General features: G+C 48.8%; 1 protein-coding gene and 1 long non-coding RNA gene across 3 annotated transcripts; both read right to left on the reverse strand.

The window, feature by feature from the left end:
• Positions 1-700: 700 nt before the first annotated feature.
• Positions 701-17,882, reverse strand: LOC121092014. The gene is made up of 3 exons (XR_005829146.1): positions 17,186-17,882; positions 13,482-13,640; positions 701-2,600 (listed from the first exon to the last, which is right to left on the reverse strand). It is a non-coding gene; the product is annotated as an uncharacterized LOC121092014 (long non-coding RNA).
• Positions 17,883-19,113: 1,231 nt separating this feature from the next.
• Positions 19,114-23,762, reverse strand: SRSF5 (serine and arginine rich splicing factor 5). Of its 2 annotated transcripts, none has more exons than XM_040601586.1 (8): positions 23,628-23,762; positions 22,969-23,114; positions 22,695-22,765; positions 22,391-22,486; positions 21,965-22,034; positions 20,594-20,667; positions 20,168-20,278; positions 19,114-20,018 (listed from the first exon to the last, which is right to left on the reverse strand). In XM_040601586.1, exons 2-8 carry the CDS (start codon positions 23,092-23,094, stop codon positions 19,772-19,774), a joined length of 795 nt encoding a protein of 264 aa, XP_040457520.1. In that variant the 5' UTR covers positions 23,095-23,114; positions 23,628-23,762; the 3' UTR covers positions 19,114-19,771. The 2 variants fall into 2 exon arrangements, with proteins under 2 accessions (XP_040457520.1, XP_040457518.1); XM_040601584.1 differs by having other exon boundaries at positions 19,114-20,021.
• Positions 23,763-26,060: the final 2,298 nt, after the last annotated feature.

Genomic DNA, 26,060 nt, shown 5'->3' on the forward strand with positions numbered 1-26,060 from the left:
CAGCCCCCAAGGAGGCGAGCAGGGGTCTTCAGCTTTTTGGGAAATTTGCTTGACCAGCATTGAAGGACAGCTTCACTACTAAGTCCAGGGGACCAGTCTGCAGCCCTTGGGGAGCTTGTTGGTATAGATCGCATCAATACCCATGCAGGCACTCACTGGGAGATCTTCTTTTGATCAGAAAACAGCTTCTGCAACACAAAAAGTGCCTATGGGAAGACAGGGATGCTGCTGACAAGAAATGTTTTGTTGGAGGTGAACCGGAACGGAGTGCTTTGCTTCAGCTGCCCCCAAATTTTTCATTTTAGTCTTGTTCGGCATTGAAACAAACTTTCCCCAAAAGGCCTCTCTTCTTTCCTGTGTGTGGGGCTTGCGGCTCAGCTGCATTTGCTGAGAACAACGTGGACCTTGCCCAAGCTTTATGGGAGCTGGGCAGAGCTCCCAGGGAGCACAGCCCAGAGGAGAGAATGGGACCCAAACCCAAGGAAAGGCGCTGCCTACTTTAATGTTAAGCAGACTTGAAACGAAACATTTCATGTCAGTTCAACAAATTGAAACAAAACATTCCTACCTCAGAAACGTCAAAATGCTTCACTTTGATCCAAAAAATGTCAAAACAGAACACAGAGACATTTATGAACATGACTATTTTAATTCCAGCAAACAATTTTTTCCTATTTTTTTGCCCTAGTTTGTTCTGTTCTGTAAAACAGAAGCAGAAATTCAAAATTTCACATAGCTCTACTTAGAATCATTTATCACAGGAGGGACCAATACTGGCTGTACATGCATGTGTGCGTGAGCACTCACTCACACACACAGTACATCCACTGTGCCTTTCAGTGGCACCGCCAGGCCTCTCGCCGGACGGTTTCACCACCCATACAGCTGCCAGACCTCTAGCTCCACGACCAGAGAATGCCCTTCAGTCTGCAGGAGGTCTCAAGTGCCTGAGCATACACAGTAGAAGTGCACTGTCAAACATAAGTGATGGCTGTCCACATGGAACCCTAAAACCAGGGTATTTAATGCTGGCACAGCCATCACTACCATCACTGCAGGATTCACACACAACACAGTTCCCTTTAGAGTCCTGCCACTCTCGGCCAGGGCAGACACAGGGTTTGTTCTGACCCATTTCACACCTGTTTGGTGCCAATGTCAACAGCGAGAAACTGGTTTGAATAATCTCCTGCTTTGGGGAGCAATGATAAAAACAGCACTTACTGAAAGAGAAGTCAGAAGGGTGTAGGAATTTCCCAACTTCAGTATAATTTGAGCAGTGATCTTAATTTATATTGCTGAGGATTATGGATCATGTCCCCCCAGCGCGGTTAAGAGCACGCTAATATGGAGAAAGGTGACACACTCCTAATCGGGCGCTGCATGCCCGAGGTGAATCCACAGGTCTGTTTTCACCTCAGTAGGTGCAATCCTAACACTGCATCTAGTAACAGTTCGATGACTTTGTGCAGACATGACTTACAGTGCTCTTGCTCTGCAGCTGAAGGCTGTAAACATGGCTGGTTGCGTTACTGGCCCCTTGGAGAAACTGCTCCCCATCTCTGTGCCAGGTAACAGCCAAACCAGGGAATAAAGTCTTCCCCTGTGCTCTCCCCTGCCAAAGCTTTTTAGCTGTTCTGTGTTTCCCACATGCTTGGGATAGCCCTCTTCTTCCCACAAGCTAAAAGGCATCCTAAATCATCCCTGTGCATTTACTTTTCACAGCCTTTCAGTGTTGATTTGCTCTCAATTGTGTATCTTCAATCAGGGTCCCTTTACGCCAGGTCCTATCCTGTTTCTACAGGGCGAGGTATCTGCACGTGCATACACTATGGCTCCATTGCACTGGTGGGGTAGGTGACATGAGCAGACCAGCCATGTACACTTTAGCTCTCTGGACCAGACTGGCCAGGACTGGGGCCCCACATTCCTCTCCTGCCAGACCCTCAGCACCCGTTGCCTAGGTTTCCCTGCTACAGACCAGTCTTTCTCTAGTGCCTTCATGTGGGAGAACTTTTCCATATCTTGGTCCCTTCCTTACTGGGGGGAAAAAGCTTCTTTTAAATATTTCCCAGTAGGCGTTACTGCAAAAGCAGCAACTCTCATCAGCCTGGACACACACTGTTGCACCAGGAGATATATTTCTCTCATTTTGTATAAATAACCCTTAATAAGAATTCATTCTGCTAATTCTCTGATTCTTTCCAACTCTTCCAAACTCATTCACCCTCTAAACGTAAAAATAAACTGCAGGAACAATTCATATTGCATCTACAGCTAAACAAACCCTCTTGGGTTCCGCTGTTACCCAAACAGTACCCTCCAGACTCATTCCCTGTGGGCTGGCAGTAGCTCAGCGCTTGCAGGCTCTCTCAGAGGCTTGGATCTGATGCAAAATCAATCTTCTTTCTGAGACCTTGCAGTCTGTTCACGAGGCTCGTGCAAAAGCATAAAGAACATCCAGATGGCCTTATCCATCACCGGGCTGTCCTGGGCCGTGAGAGGAGAGTGGATCTGAGATGGGCTGGCTTCCAGGTGATGATTGTTCCCACCTCCTAGGAACAGCTTGCAGCAGCCTTGCCAATTGCTGGGATGTGTCCCTAAATATAGGAAGGTTTTAGGCTTTAAAATGTGATGCAGATGATCAAGAGTTCTTCCTTTTAGGGGTAAAAGTGTAGTGACATTTCGTGGAAGCAGTATATCACCTTTGAGAACCAGGCACACAGTTTTAAAAATAAAAGATAATAAGATAAAATAAAGAATAACTACAGGATCAGAGGAAATTGGCATGTAGGTTATGTTCCAAAAGTCTCCCCAGTGAAGCTTCAGATGTGCTCTGTTGCCATCCCCCTTGAAGATTATTTCAAGGCTGTACTAATACGTGGATCATGAGTGTGGCTGTTACCATGGGCACATATCTAATCAAATGGGGCCTAATTATGTATATTACCCAATTTGGCACTTTGAGAGCACTTTAGTGATGATTCTTCTGCTTGTCTGACAAATAACATGATTATTCAGTAAGCTGCATATGTTTTAATGTTGCATTTTTGTTCTTTGATAAGAAACTGTCTAGCTAACCAAAAGTGCTTTTCACTTGCAAAGGCATAGCTAATATTAGCAACTAGATTCAATTAATTATGTTTAATAAGCTAATAAACATATTTAGGAGTCTTTGTGCTGTGCTTAGTCACCTTTAGAAAACACTTCATCATTAGTCACCAAAAATGAAATGGTCTCTTTTTTTTCAAGGATGAGAGCTTCAGTTTAAAGGTATAAATTACCATGCAATTTGCTTTAAAAACAGACTTCAAAAATTGATTCTTGTCTTTAGCTTTAAGACTGAAAACAGATTCTTTACCTATGTCTCAGTTTTATGGGAGAAGCAAGGAATTTTTCAGGAACATGTCAGAAATACATTGGCGGTGCTCATTCTTATACACTTGCTATTTGAAAAAAGTGTAGAAGCTGCTGCTTATCCCACCCTGCTACAATGCTCCCTGGCACAAGCAGAAAAAGCCCTTCCTGCCATGCCTATGGAATGTAGAAGATTGCCAGCAGGACAGTGGGACGGGCGGCGATGGAGGCTGCAGAGCTGAGCCATGCTTTAAATCATCTGTGATAATGAGCTGAGAGACAAGATGGGAGCCTGTCAGACTTGGGTCAGCAGGAGTCAAGCTTTCAGGGAGACGAGGATCCTACCTGCACAGGTACCACTGCATACAGCATTGGCTTTCCTACTCTGTCTTTCTGCCAACTCTTTACTCACATAATTTTCTCCTAAGCATATTCAAGAAAAGGACAGAGAAAGGCCCCTCTGGAATTTGCCCCCATCCCATGTTGTTTTACCTTCCATCCCCACCACACTCACACAGCTGCCAGAAGGACATGTGGATGGGAGAACCCGCCAGTTTGAGCAGCCTCTTCCACACACTGGGCAGATAACATGAGGAGAAAGGGCCTGTAAACCACCAGGTGACCAAAAGCACACCACCTTCTGTGCTTTTCTTCCTACAACAAGGATTCTGCAAATTTGCGAGAGAGAAATATGCGAAGCGTGGAGTTAAGATGTTGGGTACAGGAATGAAGCCAACTGCTGTGCTGCAGGGGAACTGGTGCAACAGAATAGGAAGCCAACCAAACTGTGAAGGGTCTGGTTAAGACTAACCACAGAAAAGTGCAATCTACCAGATTCAGCAACCACCAGGTAAGATCATGGCAAAAGGACTGAGGCAGTACCTGATGGGATGACCCATGTGATGTCCAGATGAGAGATCACTGATACAAGCACAGGTCATGGAAGGTTGGCTTTGGGAAATTCTTTTGGAAACCCATTGGTGAACCCAGTTGCTGATCAGAGAGAAGACAGGGACCCTCTGCCCTTGCAGCCCCAATGCAGACTGGTGAAAAACCAGCACCAGTTGCCCACTGTCATCAGCACAGGACCCTGCCCTGATCACCAGTCAGGTGGTCTGCAAGGGCATGACTGAGCTGGTGTGACTGTGCTGCGGTGAGAGGTGGTGGTCCTGCTCCAGCTAGTCAATTAGCAAGTGAATAAGCTGGTATGATTGGTGTTTGTATGGCTGTCACTGTGACACTTAGGTTAGATGCCCTTTTTTGTATAATTGAAGCATGATTAATAAAACACATAGTAGTAGTTTGAATATGGGTGTCCTAGTAGAAGATGGAATTGTATCACTCAACATTCCTCATGCTGGTTGTCATCCCATTCAGCCAGTGGTCTCTGTGCAAATTGATCTTGAAGTTCCCAGCTTCAGCTGCTCTGTGACACCAGGCACCACATGCACCACACAGCCTCTTCTCCCTCCTCCCAGCCCCCACATCATTAAAAATAATTAAACTCTTCTCCCGTGGTGTCCAGGTGTCACAAGACACCTGGTAAGTCTCACCTCTAACTACCCGCTCCACTTTGCTGGAATAGCAGCGCTGCAGATGCTGCCCGTGGGGCTCAGCCCCCTCCCACCAAAGCACCAGGCAAGCTGCTGGTGGGGCACCCCCAGCTCTGCTCAGCTGCCCAGGGCACAGTAGGGAGCCACAAGTTAATCAGCAGTGCCCCACCTCAGGTCAGCACATCCAGCTATCTGTATTTTCCCGTGTTTGTCATCTTCCATCAGCTTCCATTTTCCTGCAAATCTCTTTAGTGTGTACCAATTAATCCAGAGGGTTTTCATTTACTCGGGCTGTCCAAACCAGCAACACATGAATATCCTCACAATTGCTGCCAACAGCTCGTAATACATTTTAACTGCTCCTTGGCCTTTGATGTGTTAGCCTTCTGGGCAACATTATCATTAGCCCTTATATACCTTGGTAGGTGAATGCAGCACTGCACAGCAGCTTGCACATGCTAAGTGCGAGCTAGGGTTTGCTAGTGTCTGAAATAAAGTGCGTTGTCCTAAGAACCATGCCAGAATTGTGTCATCTTTGCTAGCAAAACCCTGAACAAGGCCAAAATAAACACCAACAGTATCCTGGGCTCTGGAAAGCTTATTTTCAAAGTGGATGAGCAAATACAGGAAGGAACAGGGCAAACCGAAAGAGATGCTTACTTAGGGAGAAGCCTTAGTGGGAGAAAGGAGTTCTGGTAGAGACTGAAGGTGTGGGCACCACATCGGGGTAAGCAGATAGTGCGCCTTGCACACACGCACGTGCTGGAAGTAAAAACACCATTCTAGCTGAAGCACTGGATACAGCCAAATTCAGGAAAATGTAACAGGCAATTTTTAGGGAGCCAAGGGCACCGCAGTCCCAGACCAGGGCATTCTTCACAACTTTGGAGCCACTTACGGTTTTGAGGCCTCTCTTAATGGAAATAGTTGCAATTGCATTTCTCAAGGAACATAAATCACTGCGGGTGGCGTCAGGCTGACGATTTGGAAGGGTGCTCAGCCTGGCTAGGAAAATGTGAAAACATTCAAAGCCCTGAAAGCTTAGCTGGAGAGGGTACAGGTTAGCCAAGAGCGTTCCACAGTGGCCACACGAATCACAGGTGTTTCCAACAGGGGGAGTGAAGAAACCAACTCACTCTAACAAGCTATTTTTGTGGGAAATTATGGGTACACGATGTTAATGTGGGCGTACACAGCGGGGCCAGTGGGAGGGGGAGCAAAGTCATATCTGAGGATAGTTGTCAGTCTCCAAGCCCAGCCAGTGAGGGAGGTCATCCTGGCTAGCGAGGGAGATCATAGACTTGCCCAGCCAGGCTGCAGCCTCTGGCTTTTTCTACTGGACTCTCCATCTTCTCTGGCAAAAAGTGATAATGGCTCCCCCAGCCTCCATGGTCATCCTATAGCTGCAGAACAAAGCCCTGCTCGTTGTTGCTCCTCCTCTATCCAGAGGGCTGACATTTCACTTTTTGTAATTCAAAACTCTATTTGATTGAGCAGTCCAAAGCATAATTTCCCTACTGCAGGTATCTTTCTGCCCAGGATGCACTAGGCTGCGCCCACACAGCGAAGAACTTGGTGTAGTGAGCCCGGCCAGCCCCCAAACCCTTCAGTTCTGCAAGGGACTCATGCCGGATGAAACTAGGACTCCCCCAAAAAGCTGGAAGGGAGGCAGAGAAAGGGGCTGCTTGCAGCGTGTTGCTGCATCAGCCCCTAAAGCAGGAACAAGCCGTTTCCCGTTTCCCTTGAAAGCACTGGGGGATAAACAGATCACCGAGAGGAGCTATTAAAATGGGTTCATGGGGGACCTGGTTAAAGGCAGGGCTTGGGACACTGAAAAATAGGCTGCCATTTTGAAGCAGCTAGAACCCAGGGTGCCTTGACGACATGGCAGAAAACACTGTCACGGGGTGCAACCGTTGCCTGCAAAATAAACGGGCCCCTGAGAGTTCATTGTGCGGTGGCTGCTGACGTGCAAAGCTAGCGCTGAAAAACATAAAATGTGCTTTCTAAAAATATGAAAGAACAGCGTCCGAGGGAGGGTGGCTCAGGACAGGAGAAGCAGAGGGAAGAGACCAGTGTTGGCACTGCATCCCTGTGGGATTTTGGGGAAGGTACCATGCCTTTCTGTGCCCTGCCAAGCCCAGGGTCACACTGGGGGCCCCATTTGCAGACGCCACCATGCCACGCAAACAAGCCTCTAAAGGAAAGAGCCCCTTCCCTTCATGAGTCCTCAGGGGAGATCACATCCCTCCAGCAAGCTTTGCAAGCTAGAGATAATCCTCCAAGCAAAGCTGTTGGTTTGTAGAGGAGGAGCCACAGCCCCCGGCTGCGACTGAGCAGGGGACAAGGAGTGCTGCTGCCCTTGGTGAGCTCCCTAGGTCCTTCCCTGCCAGGACAGCAGGCTCCAAAACCTTGGAGAAGCTTTGCTGCCTGGCAGGTCTGAAGCATGTGGCCAGACGCACCCATGCTGGGCAGCCTGGCCTCTGCCATGGGGGCAATCTCAGCCACCACCACCTCCAGATGTCCTTCCAAGCCCCCAGAGATGGAAAGGGCTCCTCAGCTGCAGGAGAGGCCAGCCAAGAAAGATGTGCAGAAACAGTTAAAGTAGCTGGTCAATAAAATTCCCAGTAGAAAAGCATGATCTGGGCAGAAAAAATCATCCTTTCCAGCACTGTTAACCCCACATACTCAAAATTTATGCGTCAGGCTCCAGAGAACCATGGTTTTAAAATGACAAGGGGTTTTGTTCTGGTTTTTGAAGAAAATTATAAATGTTTGAGCTTTTCCTAATTGCACTCTGGTTTCTTGAACTTTATGACCGCATTTTCAAACTTTTCTCCACATCCCTGAGGGCTACAAACTTCTTCATTTTTTGTTACAAAATAAAGTTAAGAAGCTCATCTAATGCCCACAGCTTTGGGGCAAACAGCAAAGATCAAAAGACTGACACTAAAATAAGGAGAAGAGGGAATACTGGAGATCTCAAGAATGAACACCCTGCAGTATACATGCCTCTTACCATTTTTTCCCAGTGTTGTGCAAAAAACGTCTAGAAGATACTTGGTTGTTTTAACAAACATCACATTGCTTAATTACTTTATTTTCCAGCATGAAGAGCAGGTCTTCAGTGACATTTTGCCTCTGAGAACAATGTTGCTTGCAGCCAAGGGCTGCAGAAAAGTTAAAACTGAGGCTGCTGTTCCAGGCTAAGGGAACCAGAGGAACACGCGGTTTCCAAGAGCATGTTGTGTACTCAGGGACGCTGCTGTTCACGGAGCAGGGAAGGTTGGGAAACATTATCCAGGGTCAAACTCAGACCTGACCTTCCATCTTTAGCCTGATCCGTACAGAAATGTGTTGCCCAAAAGGGCAGGAGCGCGCTATCCAACTTACTTCCTTCATCTCTGAAAGCGCTGGAAGAACTGCTGTATGTCTTTACAGGGATACCTGTGTTACGGGGCAGATAGACAGTGGAAAATGTATCAGCCTGTAAAGAGCTCAATGATCCTCCAAGATTAAAGGCTGATCTGAGTGCAGACTTGCTCTCCTGCTTCTTGAAAGGATCTGGCTTGTGACAGTCTGATTATCGATTGCTGCCCTTAAGAGAACGTGATACTCTCTTTTGCACTGATCCTGTTAGCTTTACCATAACACTTGCTGAAACATCCTCTTGTAGAGAAAACGGCTTCCTTTGGTTGCTGTCAGAATGAACAAATGGAAATAAAAATGCGCCACTAATAATTGTGTCCTGCTCTAAAGCAAGACAAAAGCATTGCTCTGCTGGGTTTGGCCCACCATTGCCTGGGTGCTTGGACAAGCCTGAGCACAGGGGCTGACCACAGGAACGCCAATAAACAAAAGACAACAGTGCCTAGTGCATCAGTGGAACTCAAACCCATGAGTTTTCCACCAGCCCAGAAATTCAGCAAAACATCCAGGAGGACAAGGAATATGTTTGCTCCCCAGACCGGGATCCAGCAGCCCAGAGGTGCTGCTCTGGGCAGAGCTCAGCCACACGTGGGCCTGCGGAGCTGCAAAAGGTGAAGGCAGATGCGTAAATTACACAAAAAAGCAAAGGTTTTCTAACAGCCCTCTTGAACTTTTCGTGGCCCACATGCATCACGCAGAAAGGCCAACGTCTCAGTTCAGGCAGGAGGCAACGGGAGGCAAATGGACCTGTTTCCTTGCTTGCCTGTGACCTACAGCAAGGAAACAGGTCCAGCTCCCTTCCCCAGCAAGTGAGCACCGTAACCTCCGCATGTCCTGCCTCTCTAGGCTGAATCAGGGTCCCGTCGCAATGGGTGCAAGTTGAAGAAAAAGGAAATGAGGTAAGAAAAAAATGTCCCCCCCTAAATCCAAACTAAAAAGCAGTGGCATAACCACATCACTGAGCGGTCACGGAGCTTGCCCTTTAAACAAACAGGTGACCATATCCAAGTACTGCTGTACACCCCGGTAATTATTTAGGATTGTTCCACTGACTGTTTGTGGATCATGGGGGACCTTGGCCAGTAGTCCAGGATTGACCCAGGGATGGCCAGGCTTCAAACATCCCCTGGGCCATGGTTTCAGGTGCCCCACCTCAGCTGCACTGCCGCTTGCGAAGGCCTGCTGTCCCCCGTGCTCCTCCGGGTGCTCCCTCGGGCTGGCACGCTCAGGCTTCCACACCAGCCTTTCCGTGGCCGCCGAGAATCAAAGCTTAAAAGAAAACCTTTCTGTGACAAGAATGTGCTATGTTCATCTCTTATTAAGCTTGGATCACTTCAGGAGCTTTCCCCACTGCTTTTCCCACACAGGAGGCAGTGATAAAGCAGGAGGCAAGATCTAGAGCAACCTCAGCCATCCCCTCAACGACTTTCTCGGTCCTGAGCCTCATGCACAAGCGCAGTGTGGCTGCTGCAGCCATTTCTGCCTCTCGGGGAGCTCTGCACTGCCTATGGGAGAGAGAGAAGTCTGACCTTCTGACAGGCACAGTCTACAGCTTCCCTGAGAAGTCCACGAGTAACCACAAGAGTAAGAGTGCAGAAAGACAAGGTCACTCCCAGGCACCGTAGCCGATGATGCAAGGGTTGCCAAAGCAGCAGACCAGAACCAGGCAAAGCCATGGGCTCCACTGTGGCAGCACTGCCTTCCTCCTTACAAGCCCTCGAACTCCAAAGGGTCAGCTTGGTCCTACAAGGTCAGCTACACGCTCAAACATAGCTCTGTTTTGGACTGCATCACTTAAATTGTTTTTTCTTTTTGTTTTCCAAAAAAGAGATTTTTCTTCCTTGTGCTGGGAAGGATGATGGCTGTTGAGCGACAGAGGGAGGGAACAAAGCTGATGGACAGGAGGGTATGGGGGACAGCATGTCGACAGATAATTTACCAAAATTAATTTGGAGGTGAGGATAAAAGTTGCCAGGTGGCTCAAGTTGCTTGGTTGCTGGCTGGAGCATTATCTCAGCAGCTCAAGGGCGGTCTCCAGAGTTGTGTCAAGACCTAGGCTTTGCTGGCATCTCACCAACACCTGCTAAGGCACTGAAGAGCACGAGATGCTGTCCTCTGGCACTGCAAGGGAACCCCTGGCTCTCCCGCTGAGCCCTCACATGCAGGCACTGAGGTGAGCGGCTCTGCAGCACTTGCCGCTCTGTGCCTGCAGGAGCACCTTCTTGGAGTTAATCCCCATTATGTAGCCTGGCCCTTACATTCTTTTTAGAAGTCTCCCACACAGCCACCTGGGGACTCATTTCTAAGATTAAACCCTGGTGGTATTTTCCATGCCTCCTTGACATGGGAATTTCTCTCCCTTATGAAGGCAATTTGGCTGCCCTTCAGATGGGAGCTTGGGGAGCAACAGGAGGGGAAAGACTGGGTGATGAGTCTGCCTTCTCATAGACCTCCTGGTTCTCCCCTGGGCTTTGCGTAAAGGTCTTTGACTCTTTCATTAATCCTTAGCTATTCCCAACTACCTTATTTCTTACTTCCCACTTTCCTAACCATCTCCTTTATTAAATCTTCATGTCCATCATGTAGGAAGGGGGGCTAGCTTATGTCACTAATGGAGCAGTTTAAAGCTACACAGTTAGAACTCAAGCATAATCTACCCAATGAAATTATTCAAAATATAAGCTTTGATAAAAATGAAGCACAGTTGCCTCCGCTCAAGGTGTGGTTGCCCTTCGCAAGGGTATGACATCCACAGCTATAACCTGGACAAGGGACTAGAGAACCTTCTGCTGCCCAGATCAGCTCTCCCAAGCTCATGCCAAAGAGGGTCCTCATGTGACCCAGAGAAAACACAGCATTTTCTGAAGGTATCACCCTGCAAAAGTCAGAAGAACAGCAGACAAGGCTTATGTCTCCCATGAAACTGAGAGCAATAGCCAAGGCTATACACACCAGACACAGGCTTAAGGAAGGTCCTGCTGGCCAGCGTTTTACCAAAGTTTCAAAGGAACTTAAGCTGTCAATTTTTTATGAAGCTGTCTTTGATAACTGGCCCCTAAGGAAATGAAACAGTCAAGATTAACTAGACCCACTAATTACGTAGTAAACAAGCGACTACAATAGACAATAAACAATGTCTCCTTTCCCACAGGGAAAATAAGCATCACGGACACAAACACACTTCCTCCTATGGAGTTCCCCCAAAAAAACATCCACCGTTGAGGTGAACCTGCTGCAGCTCCATGTCGACACCCTTCCTGTGGGCAGGGATAGCAAAACTGGAGCCATCCTCTGTATCGGGGAACATGGGATGCCTCCAGTGCTCCCCTCAACCCGTCAGCAGGGGGGTTTCTGCCCCAGACCTGCAGACTGCTCCCCACCAAGGCAAAACAGAGCCATTCCTGCGTACCACCATGTTGCACTGGCTGCTACGGGCTCCTTAGGAAAATGGAGAAGCTATCACAGTGGCCAGAAATCTATGGCTAACCATAAAAATCACCCACCTCCAGAAACAGAGCTCTCTGTCTGGAGTAACTTAAAATCCCTTAGAGTAGTAACACCACTGAAAGGATGGGGCAGGACCCTTCCCGGTTGCCAATGCCCTTTGGCACTTCACGGTGCTGGTGGAAAGACTCGCTCTATAAAGTTGGAGGAAGAGGCAATGTACTGAATTCATAGAAATATTAGTCTCAGTGGCTGAAATGCCTCATGCTTTTGGCAGCAACTTCTTTCTCCAGAGCTCCCCACACTACCTGAGGCATAAGCAATGCCCACCTGGCCAGCAAACTCAAATTTAAAACAACCTCCCTAACATGGAGAAGAGACATGAGAGTAAGCTTGTTTTTCATTGCAGACTGACTGGACTGTGCTCCAGCTGACAGTGCTGAGTGCTCTCTGGGTCTCCAGCTGAGATGAAGCCGTCAGTAAAATCACAGGAGGGTGCACTGTCCCCTTCTCTGGCTGTTTAAAATAAGTGTCACCAGTGTAAACCAGACAGATGCTGGCGCTGTGTCTCAGCAGGCGCTAATTCAGCCCATACGGAGTGCTCTTACATCATCTGTTCTGGGTACAGCTTAATTGCAAAATTAATTATTTTCCTATCAAACAAAATTGTATAGCAGGGTAGTCATGGGATTTTTAAGCCTGATGGATGCTAAATGGGATTTGAATAAATAAAAACAACTTTGACTCCTGACTGTGCTCAGGACCACTAAGAGAGTAGTGCTGCTGGGGCAGGGAGCCAGTAGACACCCGGCAATGTGGGATAGGGCACGGCTGCCACCGGGAAGGCAGGGGTGCGGGATCCCAACCACCCTGCTGCGAGGCACCCAGCTGTGCCAGGATGCTGCAGCAGATACAGCTGGGCAGTGAACTGTGGTTGGCATTGCCGCCCATCTCCAGCACATGCCAGTGGCTGTGGGAAGCCTCAGGGGCAGGCTGCTGGTATCATGGCAGGGCTTTCAGCCTGGCTGCAGGGAGCCAGCAGCACTGTGCAGAGACGGGGGAGCCTCTCCGGCCCCCCCCTCCCCCCATCCTGCTCCAGATGTGCCCCTTCCCCGTGACGTGCCAGGTAGCCATCGCCAACATGGAGCTGGCATGGCAACATGATGGCACCCAGCATGGGGGTGAGGAGAGGGAAGTGTGACCATCACCACAGCATCAAGCTACAGCTGCCCTGGCCAGTGGTACATGGCAGATTGTGTCCAGCCTGCTCCACGCCAGGTGGTGAGCAGTTTGCATCTCAAGACAAGCCCATTCAATTGGTTCTCGTTTCTGACCCTGTTGCAGGGAGCTCAGACCCAAGCAGAGCTAACCACCACCCTAAACACAACTTTTTCCCCTGAGTGGGTAGACCAGACCTAGATTTTAATTGGAGGGCATGCCATTTAACTGGGCTGCATGACAGACCTGAAGAAACATGGATAGAACCAGAACAGTGGCATGGGGGAGCCACAGCTGGAACAAGTCATGACAAGTTGTGATTGCCCCTGCAGAAGGTGTCCCTCTTCAGCCCCCTGACAACCGCTCCAGCACAGTGCCTACCATGTGGGCAGGGCTGTGGTGGGCAAATTGCCTCAAAATCACACAGAAATGAGCAAATTGATTAGCCAAGCACATAACCATACAGTGAGAAAACCTTACCTGAGCAAAAATACGGGCACCAATGCCAAGGTCATGTCTTGGATTGTGGGCCAACAGGGTGAAATCTGGCACAAATCAAGTCACTACTGCTCCTGTCAGGCACGTCTGCTGAAGTACAGCCTTTGGGCAACCACTAGGCTGAGCTCGTTACATTAAAATCTGTAAAAACACAGAAGAGATGACAGTGCCAACTCCAAACTTGAAAACCAGACCTCAGCAGCTCCCCACCACTGAAAGGGGCATGTGAGCCATTTCATATTTATCAGGTGAATTTATGAAACTGCATTCTGAAAGCATGAAGCACCGACTCCAGGAAAAAAAAAAAAAAAAAAAAGGAAAAAAAAAAAAAAAGAAAAAAAAAAAAGTCGTCCACTACACAGCTCATTTTGAGCTCCAACAAAGTCTGCAAGCTTGTATACTTTTTTTTTTTAATATCGCCTTTAATGCCTCATGTTTGTTAAGCATCCCGTGATGCCTGTTGTGCTAGATGATATCTCTGAATTCGGAAGTATCTGACTTAATAAAAACGATCTAAGCGACGATACCCTACGGTGGGACTTTGTTGTTTTAGCACTTTCATCCTGAGAGCGCAAGGATGCTCCGGGCATGCAACCACTGCCCTCACGTGGCACGAGCTGTGCAGGACCTTTCGCGAAGCTGCTCGGCTTTGTGAAGCGGGGGGGCACAGGCAGGAGCAAAGGCGTTCGCATGGTGGGCAAGCTGCCAGAGTGTGTTTGAGCTGTGAGGGAAAAGAAGACCGTTTAGAGACCATCTAGAATTTACCTTTTAAGAACTGAGCCGGGAATTAGCCAAGGGAAGGAAAAGGCACATTGCCTAAGGATGAAACTCGGGGCTCACCCGCCTAACGGGCAGCTTCTCCAGGGCCAAAGCCCCCTCTGAACGGAGGTAGATGATGTGGCCACCAGGCCAGCAGCAGACCATGGTGGGCTGCTAGCAGCACGGCCATGCACCACCCGGGCCCTGCTCCCTCCCGGGGTGCGATCCTGCTCCCCGCTCCAGCCGTGCCCCTCGGCAGTCCCACCTCCCAGGCCCCACCACAGGCAGCAGCAGCTTTAGAGCCGAGATGCGGCTCTTTGGCCATGTCTGAATGTAAAAGCCCAGCTCCAGTGCTGATGTAAAACAACTGGATGTCCCAGCATGAATCAGGGTGGAATAATGATCCTAATTTATTCTGCTTCTCTCAACCAGTCTCTCCCTTGGCTCCTGTGGCGTTTCCTGCGTTAACTACCAGGAACCAGTGGGAATGCTTGAAGAGCTAACAACGAGCAGACATTTTTTTAATTATTGGGGTCGCTGAAACATTCTTACTACAGCCCTGTAAAGACAAAGGGTGAGAGCGTTACAACATCATTGTTTTAAAAATCGTTTTTAAAGACCTGAGCTGCGCTGAGCTTTCAGGGGCCACCTCAGCACCACCGAGGCAGTGACGCTTTATAACCACTTAATTGCCTGACCTGACCCTTTTCGCATCTTCTGACAAAATTCAGTGAACAGTTAAAAGGCAAACACAGCGAAAGCAAGCATTTCCTTAGAAAGGCTGGGGATCTGCAGGAAAAAAACCCAAAGGGAGAGATGGAAGGAAAGAAGGAATTGCTGTGGGCTTTGCTCCTGCATTTTCCCCTAATTCCTATGGATCTTGCCCATGTGCTACTTGGCCAGCACTTACTTGTGCCTGGAAATCGTGCAGGTGCCTAAGGAAAAACGGGACGTGTGCAGTACTGCAGGCCACCTCCTCCCGCTTGCTTAGCCAGGGCCCCAGCAGTAAGGCTAGGCCACCACAGTGACACAGAGGTCCCCAAGCACCACCTGTGATTTACAGGAAGGGCCCTTGTCCCCTGGCATGGTGGTGGGGTGCTCCAAGGGTGTAGGAGAAGCCAGAGGGGATATGCAGAGCCACAGGGAGCCGCCGGCATAGCTCCGTCCCGTCCCGCACTGCTGCAGGCTCCGCTCCTCCGTGCCGTGGGGGATGCCTGTGCCGCGCTCCAGAGCTGCTGTCGGTGCTTTCCTGGCCTGGCTGCCAGCCTGGGAAACAAAGCTCCCAACCAAGCAAGAGCAAGTGAGGAGGAACGGGGAGAATGGCTCAGACGTTCCTGCCCACTGCCAGCGACATTCCCAGAGCAATGGGGCTGGAGAGGCCGAGCCTGCTGAGCTCCCAGAGGAACAGGAGCAATGGACACACCACCGCAGCATGACAACGCCCTTCAGCGAAGGGATTAGAGCTCAGCCACATTGCAGCAAACCTCCCTGGTTAAAATCCTTCCCCCAGTCCTGCAACACAACTGCCATAACAACCTCCCTATCTGCAAGGCTCTTTTAGACCCAGGCTTTATATTCTGCAAGCAGGGGACAAGATTTTGCCAAGGGAGAAGGACTTTCTTGAAGCAGAAGGACTGAAAAGTGCTGTCGCTCGTGGCGCTCGGTCAGGAAGGGATGGAGCAGCGGGTAATCTCACTAAAGCCTCCTAGAGCCGCGTCCACAGACACGTAAGGTAATGGCATTCACTTTGCTCTAGTTTAGTATCTTCAGCTCTGTATGGTTTCTAGAGTCCCCACACCAGAACTAGGGGTTGGCTCAGGTCTATTTGAAGGCAATAAATGCCTTAAACGAAGGCAAAACCTGCAGAGGGATCGGGGAGTGCAGCACCTGGCGATGAGGCAGGCAACATGGCATCCCCCAGCATGGCAGACACAGGGAAGTGCGTCCCCTCTACAGCCAGGGACAGGGAGCAGCAGGGGAGCGATGAGCAGAGGTCACCTCTACAGCAGCTGGAGGAACAATCTTCACCGGGCACCCGTTTAGTCCCTCTGCTTGCCCCGCCACCAGCTGCCCAGCTCGTTTCCCTGCACACCAGAGCGCTGAGCGCACGTGATGCCGTGCGGCCTTGTACTGAAACCACAAGGCAGGCACCACTCTGGGGTGGGTAAAAGCTGCCCCTTGGGGCTTGCTTGGAGATTTTGGGCGATGCCTGCACCCCTGGCTGGAACACGGTGCAGAGCACCTCAGGTCCTGAAAGCAACACCACTGTGCCGCAGTGAGCATGGCTTTGCACTGCAGAGGTTCCTGCCTTGCAGAACCTCTCCTCAGCACCGAGTCATAAATGACTGGAAACAAAATGACTTAAGTATTTCAGCAGGACTTCCAAAGTTCCTTCCTTTTGCTTTAATCACCCAGCAACACCAATGTAACTGTGTCACAAACCTTCCATGACCTGGTTTCAGAACTGCCTATTTTCACCTGCATTATTTTTCAGAAGCAGCAAAAGCAACCTGTGCAGGTGTTGACACAGATTGTGCTCAAGAAATGAAAGCAGTGTCAAGACCCTGGAGAAACAGTGGGAAACCAGGAAACCACCACACACAGATTCTGCAGCAGCTGCTGTCGCAACCTGTCCCAGCTCCACCTTCAGCAGCCAGCTTGCAGGTCTCCAGCAGTTCTGTGTGAGACTTATCTAGATGCTCATTTTGGGCCAAAGGGACCACCACAGAGCTATCTGCACCCTCACCGTTACTTCCCAAAGACCTCGTTCCAGACCAAGCCTCTCCCTGCAGGCCCACAAGGGAGACTTCCCAGTAATCGTGACAACCCTTTGGAGAGGCTTATGGCCACACTCCCAAGCGACTGCCCCCAGTTTTGCCCGTATGAAATCACTGCCCGTATCAGTTGCCTTTTTTAATTTCACTTACCTGCAATTGTCCCACCGACACATGCTGGAGGCAGCTCCTGAAGACACTGTTGAAGATTGATGTTATTTCTCTAACAAAGACCCAAGACGAGGTGTGAAGGTTTCTCATTGCAGGAGCCACCAAGACCCAGGTCACAGCTAAGCAGCACATGGACTGCTGGTCACTCCCATTCTCCAAAACCCGAGCACAGCGCGGCGGTGGCGTACCACGGCTCTCCACGCAGCAGAGACCGCACAAACTCAACACAGCTACGCCAACTGCCTTAGTAGGTCGAGCTGGGGTCCAGCAAGCCGTACCTCTGAGAACAGGTGAGCCTCGAACGTGCCTTGTTTTGTAAGTCGGGGAACTGAACACACCACCTGTTTAGGACACCATCTAGCCACTGTCACGCTACAAATAGGAGTATGAGGGAAGACAGGACATCGCAGACATTAACACCAAAGTAAGCACTGTAACCCAAGGTAATCCATCTCAACTAAGAACAGACAGGCTTGTACCAAGAACCCTCTTAATAAACTAGTCATTGAATAAACACACAATCATTTATGGCCAGAAATTAATATAACCCTCCATAACGCAAAGCCTGGAAGTTTGTTTTGAACTCTAAATTTGTTTTCACAACAGCCAGCTCCCCAAGTAAAACACAGACATCTATCCATGCTGCTTGCAGGGCAAGCGGTGTGCTTGACACACAATATGGAACTATTTATAGAGCAGGTAGCACTTCGTATTTAGCTTGAGGGAGGGAAGCATCCAAAATCACCACCCCCTGCTCAATCACCGGGCGCCTACAGCCACCTGGGTTCCAGTTGGAGCAAAGCCCCACCTATACAAAGATGCCCATAATCATTCAAGTAGGATCAACCTCCTTGAGATAAGGCAACTAACCTTACACCCAGGTGTCAATGCTGCCTTTACCCCTGAAGGTTAAACCTCTCTTCTCCCACGCCTCGTAGCGTGACCCAGCAGCTGAACTACCAGCCTCTGAGGACGAAGGCTCCCGCTGCCTAAAGCTGACTGGTAATAATCCCATTAGCTGTCTCAGTCTGACCACTTCTCGGCGCCAGCTCCCAGGAGCGCGTGGCTGTTTGAGACAGTGCTACTGTAACGGGCAGACTCCCAAGGCACAAAAGCTCCTTCTCATTCCTTAGCTTGGAACAGAACTCTGCAACAGCACAGAGAAGTGCAGCAGGGCCTGCGGACGCCAAATGAATAACCTCCCTAAGGCCCGCCACGAGCAGCCCCACCTTGCATTTCCCTGCACCTAACCCAAAGCCCGGCCCAGGCTCCAAAGATCTTTTTAAAAGTCTCAGTGGATTACTAGAGCAGCTTCGTAAAGCGCTTCGTAAGAAAACATGTTTTATTTTTAAATTAAGTTCTAAAGCTCTCTCTTGTAACTTGGGCAAAGGCTTGAGAAGTACTGGGACTGCAGAGGGCTGCTGCCCCTGTAAGGCCAACACTAGAAGGCAGAACTTCAGGGTACCACTGCTGCCATTCTCCCACCCACCAACTCAAAAATCCCTCCTCTTCCTCCAGAAGAGGACTAACACCTACAAAAATGCTTTATCCACATCTCAATGTTCTCTCATACACGTGCACACACACTATAACGAAGTACGCCGACTACAGCCATCTTTAACAGTCCACACTCATTATCCCAAGCGATCAGAACATAAATGACTTGTCCGTTCCACTTTTTGCTATGAACTATGATGGCACAATTCTCCTTATTATCAAGGTTTTTGTTTCAGATCATAAAGACATCTAAGGACAGAGCACAACGCTACTTAAAAGTTTGTTCTCCCCATGCCCGAAACACTCAAGTGAACCCTTTGCCGCAGACCCATCTTTAAGAAACATTTTAACACTGTCCAGCATGAGGCGCAGTCACAGTTTATTAACACCGAGAAACACACCAGAGGCGGAGACACGTTTCTTTATATTTTATTTGAGCTACTTAATTCTTAAGTATCAAGAATTAGGGTGCTTTATAGAATATTATTACCACAGGGCAGTAAAATGGGCATTATCGTAGTGTAGTGCAAGTCATATTAAATGAAAAGCTTTTAGAATAAAGTTTTATTACCAGTACCGACCAGCACTTAATCTGCTGACCTATAACTGAAACAATGATTCAAAAGCACAAAAAAATACCCTCTGAAATAAAGCTTTATGTACAGCACATGTAGAGCTCTTAGATGCCTAAAGCTATTAGTTTAATTTGAAATATTAAACTAATGTTCTGAGTTGCTATTCACAGTTGAATATACTGGGAATTAAGTGTTCAGATGACTTTTTTTGGAGTACAAAAATTTTAAGTTGTCTGCTTTAGTTATAAAGAGCTCTGCCGGTATACACAAACTATACACTTCAGACATTCACAAAAAATGTGAGCAAGAAAAGGGTTATCAAAAAACATTTAATACAATTAGTCAATAACCCTTCCCACCATGGTCCACATCTACAAAGTTCCCCCATCCCTCCCCCCTCCCCATCCAAACCCTTCCCCACAGAAAGTCACATACTTACCACAAGTTTTAGCAAGTATGGTTTAAAAAAGGGCCCACAGGGCAAGTTACTTATAGTTCAGTTGCCACTGTCAACAGATCTGGACCTCGATCTAGACCTCTGCCGATCCACAGATGATGGGGATTTAGATCTACTGGAAGAACCACGTTTCTGGCTCTTCTCTGGCATTGGAGATCTACTAACTGATCGAGACTTGCTACGGCTCCTACTCCTTGACCTGCTGTAAGACTTGCGGCTGCGGGACCGGGAACGGCTACGGGACCTGGATGAGCTTCTGCTACGAGACCGTGACCTGCTTCTGGACCTACTGAGGGAACAAAAGAGCACTGGTGTTAGCAACGAAGCGTCACAGACCGCAATGACCAGGCATTTCCCTGGTCTCCAGTTCAGCTGCCTGGTCACTGCCTTCTCAATGAATATTTAAGCATTATTCAAAAGAAGAGAAATCTGTACCTGTGTCTTTTGCTGCCTTCAATTAGTTTGATTTTCCTTCCATTAATTTCTTTACCAGAAAGCTTTTCAATAGCATTCTTTAAATCACTGTAAGAGGCGAATTCAACCACCCTACAGGAAAAAACCCAAAATGCAAGAACTCACTATTACAAGTGGTATTTTTGATACTAGAGCAAAACATACACTCGGGGCAGAGGGAGAATAACTCAAAAAACCTCACATGCGCAGTGCAGTCATCTCTTGTTGGAACTCAAATATGAACTGAAGGAATTCCCCTCCCCCAATACCACAGAATACATTTTCAAAGGGTAGCTAAATTAAACCATGAACAGCTGCTGAGCACTGAAAGTAGCCAGCTCCCCTCCCCAAGTATTACACACAGAAATACCACTCTACAGCTTTCAAGAGATGCTTTTAGAGACTTACCCTTCATTTAACTTAGGTCTGTGTGCATCTGCAAAGGTTACTTCCCCAGCTTGTCTCATGAAGTCTTTGAGATCCTAACACAAGACCAGTTATGTTATACAAAGAAGTGAAAGGAATAACTTATCTATACACTTATCTATATCTATATAATAGTTACAAGCAAACAAAAGAAACTTATGACTACTGGAAGAGAAGATGTTAGGTAAGTTACAAACATGGCAATTGCCATACTTGTATTCTATCAAAATTGAATTATCTATTATCAGGGCACGAAATAAATGAAAAAAGCATATTGCTTTAAGCAAAATGCTAATAAAGCGTCTTAACATTAAGGAAAATATTAGTCTACAAAGATTATACAGAGTGAGAGAGAGAGAGAGAGAAAGAGAGAAAGAGAGATAAAAACTACATTTGTATATATACTGGACTGAGTGTGAAATACTACCCATATATTTTTGAACTATTTCAGTCTCCATTTACATTACAAGTCTTATATGCATACAGAATTACATTTACGTAACACCAATTATTTTGTGCCCCATATGTCATTAAAAATATAGTTTACTTTACCTTTATTAACATTTCCCTAGGCTAGCCAAGCAGCAAACTGCATTAAGCGACCGGAGATACCGTCATGATATATGCCCGACTGGCTCTTCGCCACCCACTTGACGAACACTACCCAGTCGATGGAAGCCATTAATCGCACTGCCCTCCCTATTAGGAGACTATTGATGGATCCAGACATTCTCTATGCTTGATGTTACCAAGGACCACTTTACTGCGATCAGGATTCCAACGACCACCTAATTTCGTATCTTTCAACTCTTTTCGACCAGGACCTCTTTATTCGGAAGCGTTACAGGAAGAACAGCTCTCAACTTAGGAATCAGATCTCGTTAACGCTCTGGGATCGCTGCAATGTGGCACTTTAAGGAGTGCATCGATTACATCTAGACCGGCAAACACAGATCTAGAGGTGGCCAAGTGACATTGTAGGAGCTGACTGGAAAGTCAACCAGGCCCAACCAAGAGTGACCAAGACAGAACGATTAGGATAACCCACAGGCACTCCTCGTCATAAGGCCAACGACACAGATAGGCTGGCAAATAAAGGGTTTAATATGTGGTTAAAATGGATTTAAAAAACAAGAAAAAAATAAATATATATCCTCAAATATATACATTATTATTAAAAAATTAAAATTAACTAGTTTTCATTCAAGATATTTAAATTACATTATTTAAAGTTACATTAATTACATTAAAATTTTAACAAATTACATTTAATTTAAATTATTTATTTTACAAAATAATTACATTACATACCCATTAAACGAAGTCAAAATAGTTAATCGTGTTTGAACAAACCTGCCAGCTGACTCGGGAAGACAAGTTTTCTACTATGAGGCGATTTTCTGTTCTTACAGGTGGGGCATTTCTGTTTGGAAATAACGAATTGAGACTTTCATTAGTAATTAAAATATAACCGTGTGAATATTAACAAAGGCTGTACCAATAACCCATACCAGCAGATCACCATTGCTACAACTTAACTATGTAATGCCCTGAGTAATCTAGGACAAGCATTAAGTACTTCAGGGATGGAGCATAAAGACAACAAGCTTATCTGAGAAGACTTGCAAACCTCACGATCCCACCTACTGCCACACCAAATGACTGACTGAAAAGGCAATTAATACCTTTTAATATCTCATTTTCGTTCAAGTTCTTGGACCAGATGCGCCCACTGTATTCTTTTGTAAATCGTGTCAGTTCAAAGCTATACATACATACCTCCTGTCACTACGTGGACGGCGGCTACTAAAACGGTCAGAGTATCTCCCTCTGCCTCTACCCCTAGAGCGTGCTCTTGCATGCTCAATTGTAACCCTGGGGGGGAGAAAAGCAGAAATGGAAAACCATACATTTTTACATTTTTCTTCTCACATATTCCTTCACAGTTGTAGTTGTCGGAGAAAAAAAAATCCCAACCACAAAAGAGTTTAAGCAATACTGGTAGCACACTGCAAGTTAAAATCGACTCGCTTCTTATTTTAGATATACAAGCTTATACATTCATGAACTAAGAATACCTCACCTCTCACTGCAAAGCTCTTTTCCATCCAGTTCATAGACGGCATCATCTGCATCCCTCGGATCCTCAAACTCCTGCAAAACCACCATAGCAAAAACGTAAAAGTAAAAAAATTACACCTCTGGGAAGTTAACCAACGCTCGTTTGCCACACGGTACACTTGGCTGAGCACGTCAATGGCGTTATCATGAAAAGCAGCTTCGTGCACACGAAGGACGCGTGAGACCCGAGCGCCACGGACGGGCAGGGCCCGCGGAGGCCTGCGAGGCGCACTCACCACAAACCCAAACCCCCTCTTCAGGTCGATGTCCCGGATGCGGCCGTATCCCTTGAAGAACCTCTCCACATCCTTCTCCCTGGCGGCCGGGTTCAGCCTCCCGATGAAGACGCGGCAGCCGCTCATGGCTGTTGGCGCGGAGCTCGCTGCGGGAGACACGGCGCCCGGCCCGTCAGCGCCGCCGCCCCCGGCCCCGCCCGCTGACTCAGCGCACCCGCCCCGCGCGGCCGCCCGCCCTGCCGCAGTCCGCATCAGGCCCGCGGCCCGGCCTCGCCCCCGCTCCGGACCAATGGGGAGCAGCCAAGTGGACTCCGCCTCAGCCCGGGCCAATGGGAACGCCGAGCCCCGCCCACAACTCGCCCCCGCCCGCCGCGGCCACGCCCCTCCCCGTCGAGCCAGGGAAGAAAAGCCAACGCCATCGCTCCGCCACAAAATGGCGGCCCGGGCCGCGCCCAACGGTGGCGCCCGCTCCGCAAAGGGCACCGGCGTCAGGCCGGGGAGCGAGAAAACGTGACGCAGGTTGAGAGGCGACCGGCTGCGCGGCCGGGAGCCCCCTGCGCCGCCGGCACCGCTCCCCCGACGCCACCCGCCCACGGCGCTGCGCTCCGCGGAGGGGCCCCGGCGCTCCGCCGCGGCGGCGTCCCCGGCCTGTCACGAACCTGGGCTGCGGGTCTCGGTGCGGGCCGAGCCGGGCGGGCGCGCGGGGCAATCGGCGGCGCTCGGCGGGCGGGCAGCTCGCTCCTCCCTCCGCGACGGCCGGCTCCGGACTGCCGCGCCGCTGCGCCGCGAAATGGAGGCGGCCCCGCGCGTCACGGCCGCCCCGCGTGACGCTGGTGCCGCGCGGCGATTGGCGGGGGCGGAGGCCCCGCCCCTCCCCCGGAGAATGTGGGTCAGGGTGGGGGGCGCGGCCCAGCCCCGGGCTCCGTACCGCGGCCGCCTGCCCCCGTCACCGGGCCCTGCCGAGGCCCTGCCCGGTGCGCAGGATGGGGGTCGCCGGGGTGCTCGCCTCTGTGTGGCGGCCCGGCCCGGGGTGGGCAACGGGCGACGGCACGCCACAGCCGGTGTGCGGGGAGGGGGGCGTGCGGCGGTGCGGGCCCGGGGCAGGGAAGGCACGGTGTGTTGCTTCATCTGGAAGCCATTTTGAGAAGGGACGTAAAGCACCGACAAACCTGGGTTCTCAGTGTCGGTAGCGTTGGGCTGTCGCTAAAGCCGAGGTGATGGGTTTAACGCAGCCGTCGGGCCCCTCTGTTCACACAGCACATAACGCCAGCGGCCGTGCTGGGCCTGTGCCAGGCAGGCGCAGGAGCCGATGGGGTCTGGCACAAATGGGCACTTCTTGGCCCTGGTGAGCAAAGAAGAAAGGAGAAAAATACATAAGGAGCACCTGACCTATTTGCATCCTCACTTGGAATCGAGTGTGTGATGACAAGGTAGAGAGCTGAGCTGAGTTCCTGTTTTACATAGCTGCAGAATTTATCACAGCTGGCTTCTAGATGATTGCGGTGAAGGCAACAGATATCCCAAGGGGCATTTGAAGTGCAGAAGACATCTGGAAATCGAATTGAAGATACACCAGCTAGTTTTACAGACGGGGCTTGTGGCTCTGTGACTGTCACTTCCAGATTTGTGTGCTGCTGGATCAGTCGGCTTTACACAAAGGGTTAGCTAGCAATTATAGCTGCGTCAGGTTGGCCTGAGGACAGTATCACCCTTTCAATAGCATTTTGCTGACTTGTCACCTGGAGTCCTATGCGGCCTTGAGTCCTACCCCCTACCCATTCCCCTTGTGGGCTGCAAAATGCCATCCTTGTTACTCCCAGTGTCTGTTATTAATTAGCTCTGTAGGGGCAAACATATCTTTTTCTTTTCTTTTTTTTTTTCCATGCTTAGTCACTGACGTAAATTTCCCTGGAATGATATTGCACATGATGCCACTGACATCATAGCTTTACACGATTGCCCACACATGCTCCTCAAACTGCAACAGTATGCAGTCTCTGAACTGGGAGTTATCTCTGCTATGTGCAGGCAATTACAGGAAAGGCTACAGTGTAGCTACAGCTTTAGCAAGGGCAACTAGCAGCATCACCAGCTTTTCTCTTGGATTATTAAAATGGGTGCTTCCATTCTGTGCAGCGTCTGCATCTGTGAGAAAAGCAAGGGTGATGCACCCAGGGAGAATCTGCAGTAGGGGAACAATTTTGAGCAATGAAGGACAATGCTTGTGATTATCCCTGTGGATCATAACCTTTAGCTACTGAGGAAGATATATTCAGATGTGCCATCTAACATTAAACACCGCTAATTTCATAATGAATTACTGTGCTCTAACAGGTGCTGTGGGAACAGGCACTCCTGTTCCTGTCAATACTGGGACCCTTCTGACTGCAGAGTGAGCTGGTTCACAAAGCGAAACCAGCAAAAACTAGCCCTGGAAAAGGTAGCAAGCAGATTTCTGCTAGTTTAACTCCCTGAAAACCAGCTTGTGTTGTGATAAAACAGGGGTTAGCACTGAACAGAGAGGAGAGGAAGGGGCAGGAGCACCCCATTAAGGAACTGCTGTTCATTTTAGCAGCTTGAAACTGCAGCCTAAAAAATGTTGTCCTTGTCACTGCAAGCAGTCATCAACTCTCTGCATCTCATTTTCAGACCACAGGGAGAAGAGAAACAAAAGTCAGGAGGGGATTCAAGAGACAGCAATCACTTTAAAAAGTTCCTGTGTTATCCAAGGGTGTTAACAACATACAGGCCACATGCTCTTTTACTTACATGGGCTTCCTACATGAGGGTCATGAGCAGGCATATGTTTCCTACCCAGTTTCTCCAATTTTTGTGTCAACAGAAAGGAGTATTTCTCCCTTTGGCTTGAGGCTGTTTGAAGACTACCTAGGACCTCTTAATATCCTTGCTGCTGGCTAGCCCAGTAATGTCCACTCCCCTACCTTCCTTGCAACTCTGGGATGCCGAAAGCCACACAAGTAGGCTGAAATCCCTTTAATTAATTCTTAAAGGTAACTAGGTAAATACAGTCATGATTTAGAAGCACAAAGGTCCTGAGGCAGCAGAAGACTAAATGAAAGCTGAAATAAAAT

Source organism: Falco naumanni, chromosome 7 (assembly GCF_017639655.2).
Source record: "Falco naumanni isolate bFalNau1 chromosome 7, bFalNau1.pat, whole genome shotgun sequence".
Taxonomy (NCBI): Eukaryota; Metazoa; Chordata; class Aves; order Falconiformes; family Falconidae; genus Falco; species Falco naumanni.